Here is a 12,125-nt window from a genome sequence, read left to right as displayed (position 1 = left end):
TAACTGTGGGGGCGCCTGCGTGGCTCGGTGGTTGAGCATCTCTCTTAGGCTCAGGTCGTGATCCCGGGGTCCTAGGATCGAGTCCCACATCGGGCTCTCTGCTCAGGGAGGAGCCTGCTTCTCCCTCTCCTCCCTGCTTCTGCCCCATTCGTGCTCTCTCTCTCTCTCTCTCTGCTCTCTCAAATAAATCTTAAAAAAAAAAAAATAATTGTGGGATGCCCTCTGGGAAGGCAGAAACTGGAAATGTGAAAGCAAGGACAGACGGGAGAAGGAGCTGGCATCTGCAATAGTGCCTTCAAAAGTTTAAGACAGATTACCAGAGGCTGCAGGATACCGAGTTCCGTGTGAAGGCATCTGCAACATTTCAGCATTTGTGTCTTCACACATGTGATGCTGCCCCTTGGATTTTTTTTTTTTTTACCTATGTTGGGGTGTGTGTATGTGAAATGTGTACTGATCACTTCTTTCTGTCCCAGGCACTAGATTAAAGCCCTTTACATTGCATTTTCTCATCAAATTCTCAAAACAGTTACTGAAGGTAAGTACCCTTCTCAAATCCCATTCTGCAGGTGGGGAAATTGAGGCTCTAGGAGGTTAGGTGGCCCACCCAAGGTTGGGCTGGGAAGTGAAGGAGCCCAACCTGACTCCAAAACCATGTCATTGAGCATGCCCATTACACCGACACCAGCAGTAGGATCCCACGATGAAGGCAGCTCGTGGCCTGTTGCAGTTCAAGACTCTGGGCCTTTCCTTTCTGATGAACTCTGGGTGGATCTTCATGCAGGGGTTTCCTTGCAGAAGAGAATGAGGTCCCCTGCCAGCCTCGGGGAATCCCTTACTCTCACCCTAAGCTCTCAGCACTCAGTGCTGGCCTCTTGCTCGTTTCAGGCCCCAGTACTGTGAAACCTCCTGACAGGCTCAGTCTGATATGCAGCCCATACCCTGCCCTGTCCACTTGCTCCTAGCAGCCATGCTCACTTGAGAACCTCAAATCAGAGGCCTCTCATTCCTTCAACAAGAATGTGGGAAGCACCTTTGTGTGCACTCTACCCCAGGGTAGCTTCTGGGGAAATGGATGGATAAGACCCAGTTCCTACCCTCAAGCTGCTCACAGTCTCATTGCACAAAATGATCGCTTCAGATTTCTGAAATCAACTTTGACTCATTATGACAGTGATTAACAGGACAGTGTCTTTGTGCCGCAGAGGCATAAAGAAAGGGCACATTATAACCGCTTGTCTGCTTTGCTAGCCACAGAGCCATCCATTGCTGGACTGTCCACTTCTGGGCATATCTGTGTAGGACTCTTTGTTTGCAAGTGACAAACTATTCGATCCAAATGGCCTTTACGAAAAGAGAATTTATTGGCTCACATAACTGGAAACTCTGGCTGGGACCGGCTTCAGATACAAGAGGATGAGAGAATATGAGTGTTGCCTCCAGGCCGTGGTTCTCTGCTTCCCTCAGGTTGGCTCTACTCAGCTCGCCACGGCAGGCACGTTCGTGCTCACAGAGGCTGTCTGCTGTCTCGTGACCGCCTGGGGGCTGCAGAAGCTCCCTTTGTCTGCACCTCCTCAGCGTCCATACAATGCAGGTCCTAGGTTTGCCTCACACTGGCCAGAGCCTGAGCTGCAGGTTTGCTCCAGGAGCGCAGCCTGAGGGATAGGTTAGAACAATGGGCCTAAGCAACGCCTGGTTCCCAGGGTGGTGTAGACTCCACGCAAACCCTGTGTTCGTAAAGAATAGCTGCCCAAAGGAGATCCTAGGGCCTGTCCTTAGCCTAGAGACCCATGAGAAATGATAAACGGAGGTTGTTTTTGGTGAATACTTTTTAGAGTGATTAGTTATGCAACAAGAGCTAACCGATACCCTAGAAAAATGCCCATGCAAATACACTGAAGCTTTGCACTTACGCAAGGACTACAGATCAGCTAATAATAAAGCTAGTATTCATAGAATACATGCTCTATGTTCTTCCTATAAACACAGTACAAAGTACTTCCCATCCTTCACGTTGAACCCTTAAAACAACCTACAGGGGTGGATTATTTTCGTATCCCTATTTTGCACATGAGGTGATTGATGTGCAGGAGCTTTAGGCCCAGGATTCCATAACAGCTCCAGTGCCAGAGCCCAAACCCCTCTGCCACCCTGCCTGCCAGACGGAATGTAGGAACCACCTACTGGCTCAGCCCTTTCAGGCCAGGCAGGATTATGTGGTCTCCAAAACCCTGGACGTAGGGAGGCCTCGTTGCCCTGACAACCACGTTAAGATTAAAGTTTATGCCAGCTTCTCCTGGAAACCCATTAACTCTGTTACTTACCAATTTATTTTAAACTCTAATATTGAGAAGAGGAATTATTATGGATTCTTTGCATGAATGCCATATTTATTTTCTCGGATTTTTTTTTAAACCAACTCCCCAAAGAACATGGGGAAGCTGGGGGACAGAGAGGAGCCAGGACTTGCCCAAAGTTCCAGGATCACATTGAGGGAGGGAAGGCACCTCTGTCTTCTTGGTCCTGGGCCCATGTTCTCTGGGATCTAGCTATCCCTCCACCATACCACACTCCCACATTTTACATTGACTAGTGATCTTGGTGAGCTTTTGGGCATGGGTGCAGGTGCAAAGGCCCTGAGTTCAGACAGACTTCAGTGTGGCCCCTAGCCATGACTTGTATCAGCAGGTTGACCTTGACAAGCGATGAACCTCCCAGAGCCTCTGTGTCCTCAGGAATGTGGGACTAGTGAGAGACTACTTTCAGGGTGGTCTGAAGTCTGGAGAGTTAGGGCTCAGGTCAAGTACACCATGCTCGGTCAAGCACACCACAAATGCTGCAGCATTAGTCCCTGGGCTCTTCACTCATTGAAGAGGTTTTGCTCTATCCTTCACTATCTGAGAAGGAAGAGTGTGTGACAGAGCATCTGATGAGTGGTTGAACTAAATGAGCTTTAAGGAAAAATCTTGAACTAGGATCCTGCCATTTGCTGGCTACCAGATTTGGAACAAGCCCATTCCTCGGGTTGGGCCTCAGTTTTCTTATCTATAAAATAAGGGGGGTGGGGACACTGATCTTGACTTCCAGATCTGAGGGCTCACTTGGTGTCTTGGTAGGATGCTGTAGAAGCACACATGGGAAATGGCAACCATCCCCTGACATGCCCACCCTGCTGTTTACAGGGAACATCCTGTCACCCCTGTGGCTTCAATGGCCATGTGTAGTGTCATGTCACCTCATCTCTTGGCCCCAATTGATTGGAAGAATGGCAGTTGAGCCAAATGCAGTTGATGGTGAGTTGTTTAGCAGCCTTGGCCCTTGGTAAGCTGGGTCAATAAATGGCCTTTTTAAAGGAAGTTTGACCTGCAAGTAAGAAAATAACCTCTTGGTAGGAGGAGAAGTAGGTGAATGGCCACAATGCTGAGGAGATTGGCAAGGAGGCCCTTATGGACCATATAGAGGCTGAAGTCATGAGGGAGGAGACTCTGTGAACATGAGAAAGCCGGTGGAGCTGGTGAGACAACGGAAGCAACCATAGCCTTTGAGAGTCAAACCATCTGGTAACAACCCCATGCCTCTTCTTCACTGGAAGACTTTACACTCAACACCTTTACTTGGTGTAACTTGAGTAGGTTTCTGTTTCTTGCAATCAATAGGAAGGAGAGGAAAGCCTGGTAACAGCCAACATGTTTGGAGCACTTACTATGTTCCAGGCATTCTCCTAAGCCCTTCCCCATATAAATTAATCATTCACCCTCTCGACCACCCTATAAAGTAGGTTCTATCGTTATTCCCAGTTTACTCATGAGGAAATAGCACAAAGAGGGTAAGTAATTTACTGTCATGTGCTGCTAGGAGGTCAGAGCTTAGTCTCATGCTCCAGCCAGGTCTTTCTATTCCTTCCCAGACTGGAGGACCAGACCAGACGCTGGACATGACTTGGAACAGAGAACTGCATGTAATTGAGCTTTGCAGGTCCCTGTGTGTTTGACCCAAGATACCTCACCTGAGGGCGCCCTTGTGCCTGGCACCAGGGCAGATGTGGTGGGATGGGTGGTGTGCAGCTGCTGGCTGTTGCTCAGACTACCTCAGAAAAAGACAGGATGGATTCAGGCTTCTTCTGGGCCATCTTGCCTCAGGCTGTGACCAGGGTCCTCTGCATGAATGAACGTCTCAGGTTGGACAATTCTCTAGAGAAAGAGGGTGTGTGGATAGGAAGGAAAACCCTCCTAACAGGCACCTATCCCCTCTCCCCAGCCCTGGAGGCCTAGCAGTGACCCTGCTGGCATCTAGTCCCTGCAGCAGCAGGGGCCCCACCCCTGGGAGGCTGTGCAAGGGACTTTAGCAGAGCAGGGATGTTAGGGAGGAGCAGGGAGGGGATGCATCAAAGAGAACACTAGCCACAGAGGTGGTGGCTCTCCTGGCAGTGAGTGAGGATTGTGTCTAAGGAAGCGATGTTAGGGACAGGCAGAGAGGAGGAGAAACTTCCCAGGCCATTTGGGTCACCTCAGCAAGTCCAGCCTGATATTCCAGAAACAAATAATGAGAGAGGGGCGCCTTACAGAACAAGCACCAGGCAAATCCCATCCTGCTCACCTGCCACCTCCTCAGCCACTCCAGAGGGCCTGGAATCTCCACTCCAAATCCCGCAAAGCCCCAGGGGACTGGCCCCTGCCCATCTGGCCCACCCTGACCCCTCCTCCTCTGTCATTCTCCACCTGAGCTCTCCTCCCCTTGGACCTGCCTCGAGGGCCACATACCTCCGGGCCCTTAGCTCCCGGCCTGCAATGCTCCTTCCAGCGTCTTCGTGCTGCCGCCTCTCCTGTACAGTTTCTATTCAAATGTCATTGCCTCCCAGGGGCCTCCTCTGACTACCTAGTCACCATAAGGCTTGTTTGTTTTATTTTTTTTTAATATTTATTTATTTATTTTTAGAGAGAGAGTGTGTGTGCACATGAGAGGGGGAAGAGGGAGAGGGAGAGAGAGAGAGAATCTCAAGCAGACTCCCTGCTGAGCACAGATCCTAATGCTGGGGCTCAATCTCACGACCCAAGATCATGACTTGAGCTGAAACCAAGAGTGGGACATGTAACTGAATGAGCCATCCAGGTGCCCAAGGCTAATTTGTTTTAGTTTCTTCATTGCACCTATCATCATTGCAATTTATTTTGTTTACCTATGTATTATCTCTCTCCCCCAAACTAGCATGTTTGAAATGTTAAAAAATCTAGTGTTTTGTCTATTTGTCCACACTATCTCCAGGAGGTAGTGTGATGCCTAGGACCTAGCAAGTGCTCAATGAATATTTATACATGAAATGAATGCTCATGCACAACTGGGGCAAGTGCCATTTCTGAGTGAGGAGGCTGTGGTAATTAAACAAAATCAAATCTTTGGCTGTCATTCACTCATTTGACAGATTGTTCTTGAGCACCTACTGTGTGCCAGGCATGGAGCTGGGTACTGAGGATATAGCTGTAAGTGAAGCGGACCAAGATCCCTTTGGAGTTCACGGTCAGACAAAAATGAATGGGAAATACTAAGGGTGTGGGGAGGGAGGATACTGGGTGCTGCCATAGCCTGGGAGGTTGGAACAGCCCCTTTGAGGAGATGAAGTTCAAACTGGAAACAGAAGCCCGAGCCCTGCACTGTGTGCAGGGGTGAGGGTGGGCTTGCAGGGGGGGCCAGGTGGGCAAACATCATGGACAGATGCCCTGAGGTGAGAAGGAGCCTGGCACAGGGGAATGGGGAAGGTGAGTGTGGGGCTGTAAGGTGAGAGATGAGAAAATGAGCTGGTGGGGAGGAGGGTATATGCATAGTCCTTTTGAGAATTTTGTTCTAAGAGCAATAAGAAACTTTGGAAAGTTTTAATAGGGGCATTACTTGAACCTGTTGATGTTAGAAAATGAATCTCTGGCTTCTAGATCACAGCTGCTTTTTAACAAAGGGGAGTTGGTGATGATTGGGGATCCATGTATTGTGGGGGCCCAGGTCATAATGAACCTGTTTCTCTTCACCTGAAGTCTGACGAAGGAGGAGGAGGAGGGCAATCGTTGTTATTTATGGGCCTTGAGCACCGCCACCCAATTTTGTTTCTGGACTTCCAACTTTGCTCCCTGTCTTCATCCACATACTACCCATCAAACCTCTCAAGGGGTTTATCCGAATTCTTCTCAACATGGAGATCATTGGTCCAGGCATGGAGTAGACCTGCTGACCTACTTTATAGGCAACTTACAGAGTCCTGTCATGTGTAGAACATGATTTCCTTCTTCACGTGCACAGCCTTTTGTATTTTTTATTTTCCCATGCCCATTCTTTAAACTGAACCTACACCAGTGCTCCTAGATCTCTGATGCCCTGATAAATAGCTCTGTCTCCTTTATGTCATGCTGTTGAGGAATGCATTAAGTTAGGACTCAAAACCCCAACTCAGCTAGCATAAATATAAAGGAATAGTTTTTGCCCCTCATCTGAATGAAAAGAAAATTAAGATTCAGGCAGGACTGGATCCAGGTGCTCCAACAATGTCAACAAACTTCTGTCTCTCTACCTCTCAGCTCTGCTTTCCTTCAAGGCTGACTCTTTCCAAGTGATGACAAGGATGACCCAAAGCAATTCCAAGTGTACATCGTAGCATTCAGCTATACCAGCAGAAAAAAGAGTATATTCTCTTTTCCAGTAGATGAGTGAAAGTTGCAGAATTTTCTCTGATTGGTCTAGCTTGAGTCACAAGCTTACCCTTAACCAATCCCCAAATGGAGGGCAGACCTTATTGTCATTGACCAGGTCTAGTCACTTGCCTATTTTTGAGCTCGTGGTTGATGTCATCAACCTCACCTGACCACCGATTGAGAATAAGGTAAGAGAGTGGTTCTCCAAAAGGAAGAGATGGATTCTACTATCAGAAAAATGATGCTGGGCAAGCAAACCCCAGGAGCCAATCAAGAACCCCATGGTCCAGGGGGTGCTCTTGAGAAATGCGTTCAGAGCATGATCTTGGTCATTCTTGCCATCCTTCCCTTCAGCAGGTGCCGAGACTCCTGTCAATGGCAGGATGATACACCCTCTCTCTCGCAAAATGCTTTGTCTTTCTGCAGCGCCCATTGCCAAAGAAGGGTACTGTAGATATGAATAGGACTCAGGTTATGGCCAGACTGCCTGGGTTTAAACCTGGCCTCTCCTCCTTACCAGCTGAGAAACCTCAGAAGAGTTCTTTACTAGCTCCATCACTCAGTTTCCTCACCCCAAAAGTAGAGACCAAAAGTAGAGACCATAGCAGTACTCGCCCTGTAGGCTTGTCGAGAGAAGTAAGTTACGACACACAGGATGCAGGCAATGGTGCTGAGTACAGAGAAAAACCCTCAAGAGAAGTAGCTGCTCTAAACCTCTAATTATGATCTTGCTTTTTGGAGAGGCTTAATTTCTGTGCCCTAGTCTCAAGGCCACAGTCATCATTTCCCCCAGCAGACGCCAGGGCCTTCATGTAAATCAGACAAGCTGACTGCCTGCTTCCATCCCAGGCTCCGAAGGGGAGCAGGGAGATACATAAATATGTTCACATTGAACACCTACTATGTGCCAGGCACAGTTCTAAGCAACTTGTATAGACTCTCTCAGTCATATCCAACAGAAAAACTATAAGGTATGATCTATGATTAGCCCCAGGAGTTCTGAAAGGTAAAGGAACTTTCCCAAGATCATATAGTTGGAAAGTATGTAAACCTGAATGTAGAAGAGGTCAAATGACACCACGAAAGTGATAGCTCCCCTGACCTCCATATTAATTTACTTCCAACATGCCCAGCCAAGGCCTCCATTCCAGTGACATCAAACATAAAGACACCCGTGTTAACATGGGACCTTGTCCCCCAAGACAGAAGCTCCTGGAGATGTCCCATCCAGGCTCCCAGATACACAAGGGCCTGCAGGAGGAGAGGGGGTGGATTTGACTCTTTATCCCCTGTAGGTCCAGCTCAGGGTCCGTTAGTAAGTTGGCGCTCACTAAAGGTGGATTAGATGCAAGGATGATGAAGTAAATGAATAAAGAATAAATGGGCTGATGATTCTGCATTTCTAAGGCGAAGCTTGGGTGCACATCCAGCTCAGTACTCTACTGTCCCCATGTGGCCATTTGTAAAATGGCAGGTAGGATCAATGGTCTCCAATTTTTAGTGTGAAAAACTTCAAACACGCAGAAGAATACAGGGAAGAGTGTTAATTAGCCCATTATGTCTATCCTTGGTTTAACAATTATTTGATTTTTTTCTGAATTTGCTTTATCTTTTTAAAATGTCAAATGAATCACCGACCTCATGGCACTTTACTGTGAAATACATCAGCATGTATCTCTAAAAATGACATTTTCCTACATGACAATCCCATTGTCAACCTAATAAAATTAATAATAACTTCTCAATCTAGTGTAATACCTAATTCATAGTCAAAATTCATTGATCATGCCCAAGAATTTCTTTGAAAGGTTACTTGGTTCAAATCAGCGTCCAAACAAGGGTTATGTCTATGAAGTCTTTTTTATTCTAGAACAGTGACTTTGGCTCATGACCCATTGAACAACTCTGATTCATTTTCTTGTAGAATGCTCCATGGTCTGGATTTGTCTGGTTGCTTTCTCAAGTTGTCAACTCCCTGGTTGCTGTCGACCATGTATGTGTTACAAACTAGAAGTTGGATCCAAATATTTGATTATATTCAGGTTCACCATTCTTGGCAAGAATGCTCCCTAGATGATGTGTGCTTCCTATTGTATCACATCTGGAAGTGCGTGCCGTGTGGTACTCACTTGTACAGATGATAAGATTGCCCAGTAAGTTCAAGGGGATTCACCTTCATCCTTCCATTGAAAAGCTGAGCTTTTCCTACAAGCAGCAAGTAAATTTTGGTCTGATCACTTGGAACCTGATAAATATCCAGTTCTATTAGTGTTTGACAGCTTCCTTACTTGGGGCACTATAAGATGCTCCAAGCTCATCTTGTACCTCTTCTGCCCCAGACCTCAAATCAGCCATGTCTTCAGGGTGCCCAGATTCCTTTCCATGGAAACAGTGCTTAGAGACAACAGTCCATGTGTTAGCAAGCAGTGGAGTTGATTGGAACCCAGACAGCCTGACCTCAGAGCTAGTGCTTTTTCTTTTTTCTTTTTCTTTTTCTTTTCTTTTCTTTTCTTTTCTTTTCTTTTCTTTTCTTTTCTTTTCTTTTCTTTCTTTCTTTCTTTCTTTCTTTCTTTCTTTCTTCTTTCTTTCTTCTTTCCTTTTCTTTCTTCTTTTTTTTAGAGCTAGTGCTCTTAACCTCTATGCCCTCTGGTTAACAATGTGTATTAGTGACAATGATAGTAATAATTGTGACTGTTACTCCTATTGCATAGCCAGTTACTCCTTGTCAGATGCCTGCTAGGTGCTTCCCAACATTTAAAAAATGTAATCATTAAGGCAACCCTCAGAGGTAGGCAGTCTTATTCTTACCTTACAGAAAAGGAAACTGAGGCTCTGAAACATAAGTGGCTCATGGTAAGTGGAAGGGTGTGGACACAAATTGGGATCTGTGTGACTCTCAGTCCTGTCCCTTAGACACTAAAGGCCATATTGGTTGGTAAGAATTCTGGCTTTGGTGATTTCCACACTGTCTCCTTTCATTGGTTCCTTGCTCTGTTCCCTTTGCCCTACTCACTCCCTCTGTCCCTGAGCCCCAGAGTCCTGACACTCATTTGGTGCTCCCACCTGTGAGTGCTTGTGGGGGCCCCTTCTACATTTATAGCTGTGCAAGGGTAGGGATGGCCCTGTTGGGAGACTAAGTAATTGCCAAAGAGTGTCTTTGAGGTACAACCTGCTTTAACACCCCCGGAGAAACATTCAACTCTCCCAGGGAGCTCTGGAAATCTAAATAGCCTTCAAGAACCAAAGAATTGAAGCTTGAGTGGGGGATGTGTATCCAGATATTATGATAGATGGTGGAGGCACAGGACTCAGCTACACATCCTTCGATTTGTTCCTTGGGTAGATGGCTGCCTACTTGAAAGGAGGAAAGGCTGAAGCCTATAGAGAAAAGAATTAAGTATGAGTTGTTGTTCACAAAAAGGGCTGTCATGCCCCTGGGGCCCATAAAGTCTGGCTAGAGGTCAGAAGTAGAGGGGAGATAAATTTTTGGATCAGAGAGCAAACACTGCAATGGAGAAGAGGAGGCACCAATAAGACTAAGGCTCGTGCAGTTCTGTGTCTGGGGGCTCCCAAGCCAGACTCCAGGCAGGATTCCTGCGAAGGGGCACTGTGATTTTTGCTCAGTGTAGCAATTAGCCATTGCTGCTGTATAACAAGCCACTCCCAAACTTAGTGGCTTAAGATAATGAACATTTATCGTTTACCATGAGCCTGTGGGTGTATTGGGCATTTCTCTGGTCAGAGGTGGCTGAGCTGACCCCTGGATGGCAGGTGGTTTGGCTGGGGTTGGGTGGTCTAGGATGCCCTCACTCCCATGTCTTGTAGATGGCTCGGTGTCAGCGAGGATGACAAAGAGGACTATCTTGCTGTCCAGGGAATCATTAGGGTTTGTTCACGTGGCAGGGGTAAGGTTTCCAAGAGAAGCAAGAGAGAGCGCAAGCTCCAGCCTCTGCTTGTTTCACCTTTGTTAATGTCATTGGCCAAAGCAGGTCACAGGGCCAAGCCCAGCTTCAAGGTGGGAAAAACAGCTCCACGTCCTGATGGAAGGAGTCATATCATAAAGAGGTGTGGCCACAGGGAGGGGAAAGAATTTACAACCATTTTTGCCATCTGCATGTTTACAGGCAGCCATTCCCTCTTTTACTGTACACAGCACTTCAACGTTCATCTGGGGTATCCACCCCTACTCCCAAACTCCCATCTAGACAGTCTGAGGCCCAATGACTGGCCTAAGGATGGGCATGTGACCCAATTCTAGCCAATGTGATTCAACCTGGTACTTTAGCTGGAGACTATTGGGAATGGCATCTTTTTTCCTGCTCCGACAGCTGTGCTAGAGGAGTATAGTCGTGGAGCTTCTGGAGGCTGTGTTTGCCCCCGCGGCAGGGGAGGCTGCTTGCACATTCAGCCAACACTGAAGAAGGCAGATCTAAGGCATCAAGAAAGACTGAGAGGAAAGAAAAGAGACTACTCTGATAACACCTGGATCAGGCCACACCTGAATGCCTACTCTTGGACTTTCCAGTTACATAAACTAATACATTCTCCTTTTTGATTAGGCCATTGTGAGTTGGCTTTCTAACTCAACACTTGTAACCAAGAGAATCCTGAGTTCTTCCTCTCTGATCTCGAAGCTCTTCTCATGTTTATTCTGTGATTTGGGCAGATAGTCTTAGTCTAAGTTACTGCTTGTGACCTCTGCCTGGGCCTATAGTAAGTTCTCAGTAAACATTCGTTCAAAGCACCCAGAGGAAGGGTTGGGACACCTCCTAAGAAGAGGCTGTGATGACAGGCTGGTAACAGTCTCAGGGAGAGGCTCCCAGATATAGTGTTCTCATAGGCAGGTGGAGCAGGTGATGGACACAGTCTGTCAATGTAAACTGTGCCTCACCGGCTCCTGGGGCTGGGGCCCCAAGGTGGGCAGGGCTTGGGGAGCACAGGTGGTGAGAGCAAGGCAGGGTGGGGTCCATAGTAATCATGGAGCTCACAGCACTTTTACCTCCCCCTGACCACTGGCTCCCTGGGTCTCCACATAGCTGCCTCTGTCATATTAGTTGGGTCCTGGCACCAACGTCACCCTCTCAGAGAGGACTTCCCACATCATCCAGTTTATAGTGCTCCCCACTCTTTGTTACATCATCCTTTTTTGCTTGCCTATCACTTACCATTTTATTAAGTTCTCTATTCATTTTCTTACATTTTTTTCTGTCTGGGCCCTGTCTTTCCCCCAGAGTGTCAGCTCCTTGGGAGCAGGGACCAGGGCTCTCTTGTTCACCTCCGTGTTCCAGCACCTGGCACAGGTAAGTAGCGGCTCAATGGGGGAGGGGAAGGGGGGAGGAAAAGGGGAAAGAAGGGCTAAGTCCTGAGCTCCTTCAGTGTCCTCCCTCCCATGACCGGAGCACAGATGGGTCCTCAGGGGAAGAGCATGGGGAACAGAGAGGAATGTGATGT

General features: G+C 47.4%; 1 protein-coding gene across 4 annotated transcripts in view; it reads left to right on the top strand.

Annotated features, from left to right (window-relative positions):
* Positions 1-12,125, top strand: part of RAD18 (RAD18 E3 ubiquitin protein ligase) — a 115,307-nt gene that overhangs the window by 151 nt on the left and 103,031 nt on the right. The window contains exons 2-3 of one of the 4 annotated variants that reach the window (XM_041764019.1): positions 477-538; positions 11,906-11,974. The exons of 1 other annotated variant lie outside the window; for it this stretch is intronic. In XM_041764019.1, coding sequence (XP_041619953.1) covers positions 477-538; positions 11,906-11,974 — 131 coding nt within the window. Of the gene's footprint in view, positions 1-476; positions 539-5,442; positions 5,515-11,905; positions 11,975-12,125 lie in introns of those variants that run through there. 2 more of the 4 variants (XM_041764024.1, XM_041764022.1) reach the window with 2 other exon arrangements.

This window comes from Vulpes lagopus, chromosome 7 (assembly GCF_018345385.1).
Source record: "Vulpes lagopus strain Blue_001 chromosome 7, ASM1834538v1, whole genome shotgun sequence".
In the NCBI taxonomy this organism is placed as follows: Eukaryota; Metazoa; Chordata; class Mammalia; order Carnivora; family Canidae; genus Vulpes; species Vulpes lagopus.
Note: the sequence above shows the minus strand (reverse complement) of the source record. Positions and strands in the feature narration are given on the sequence as shown.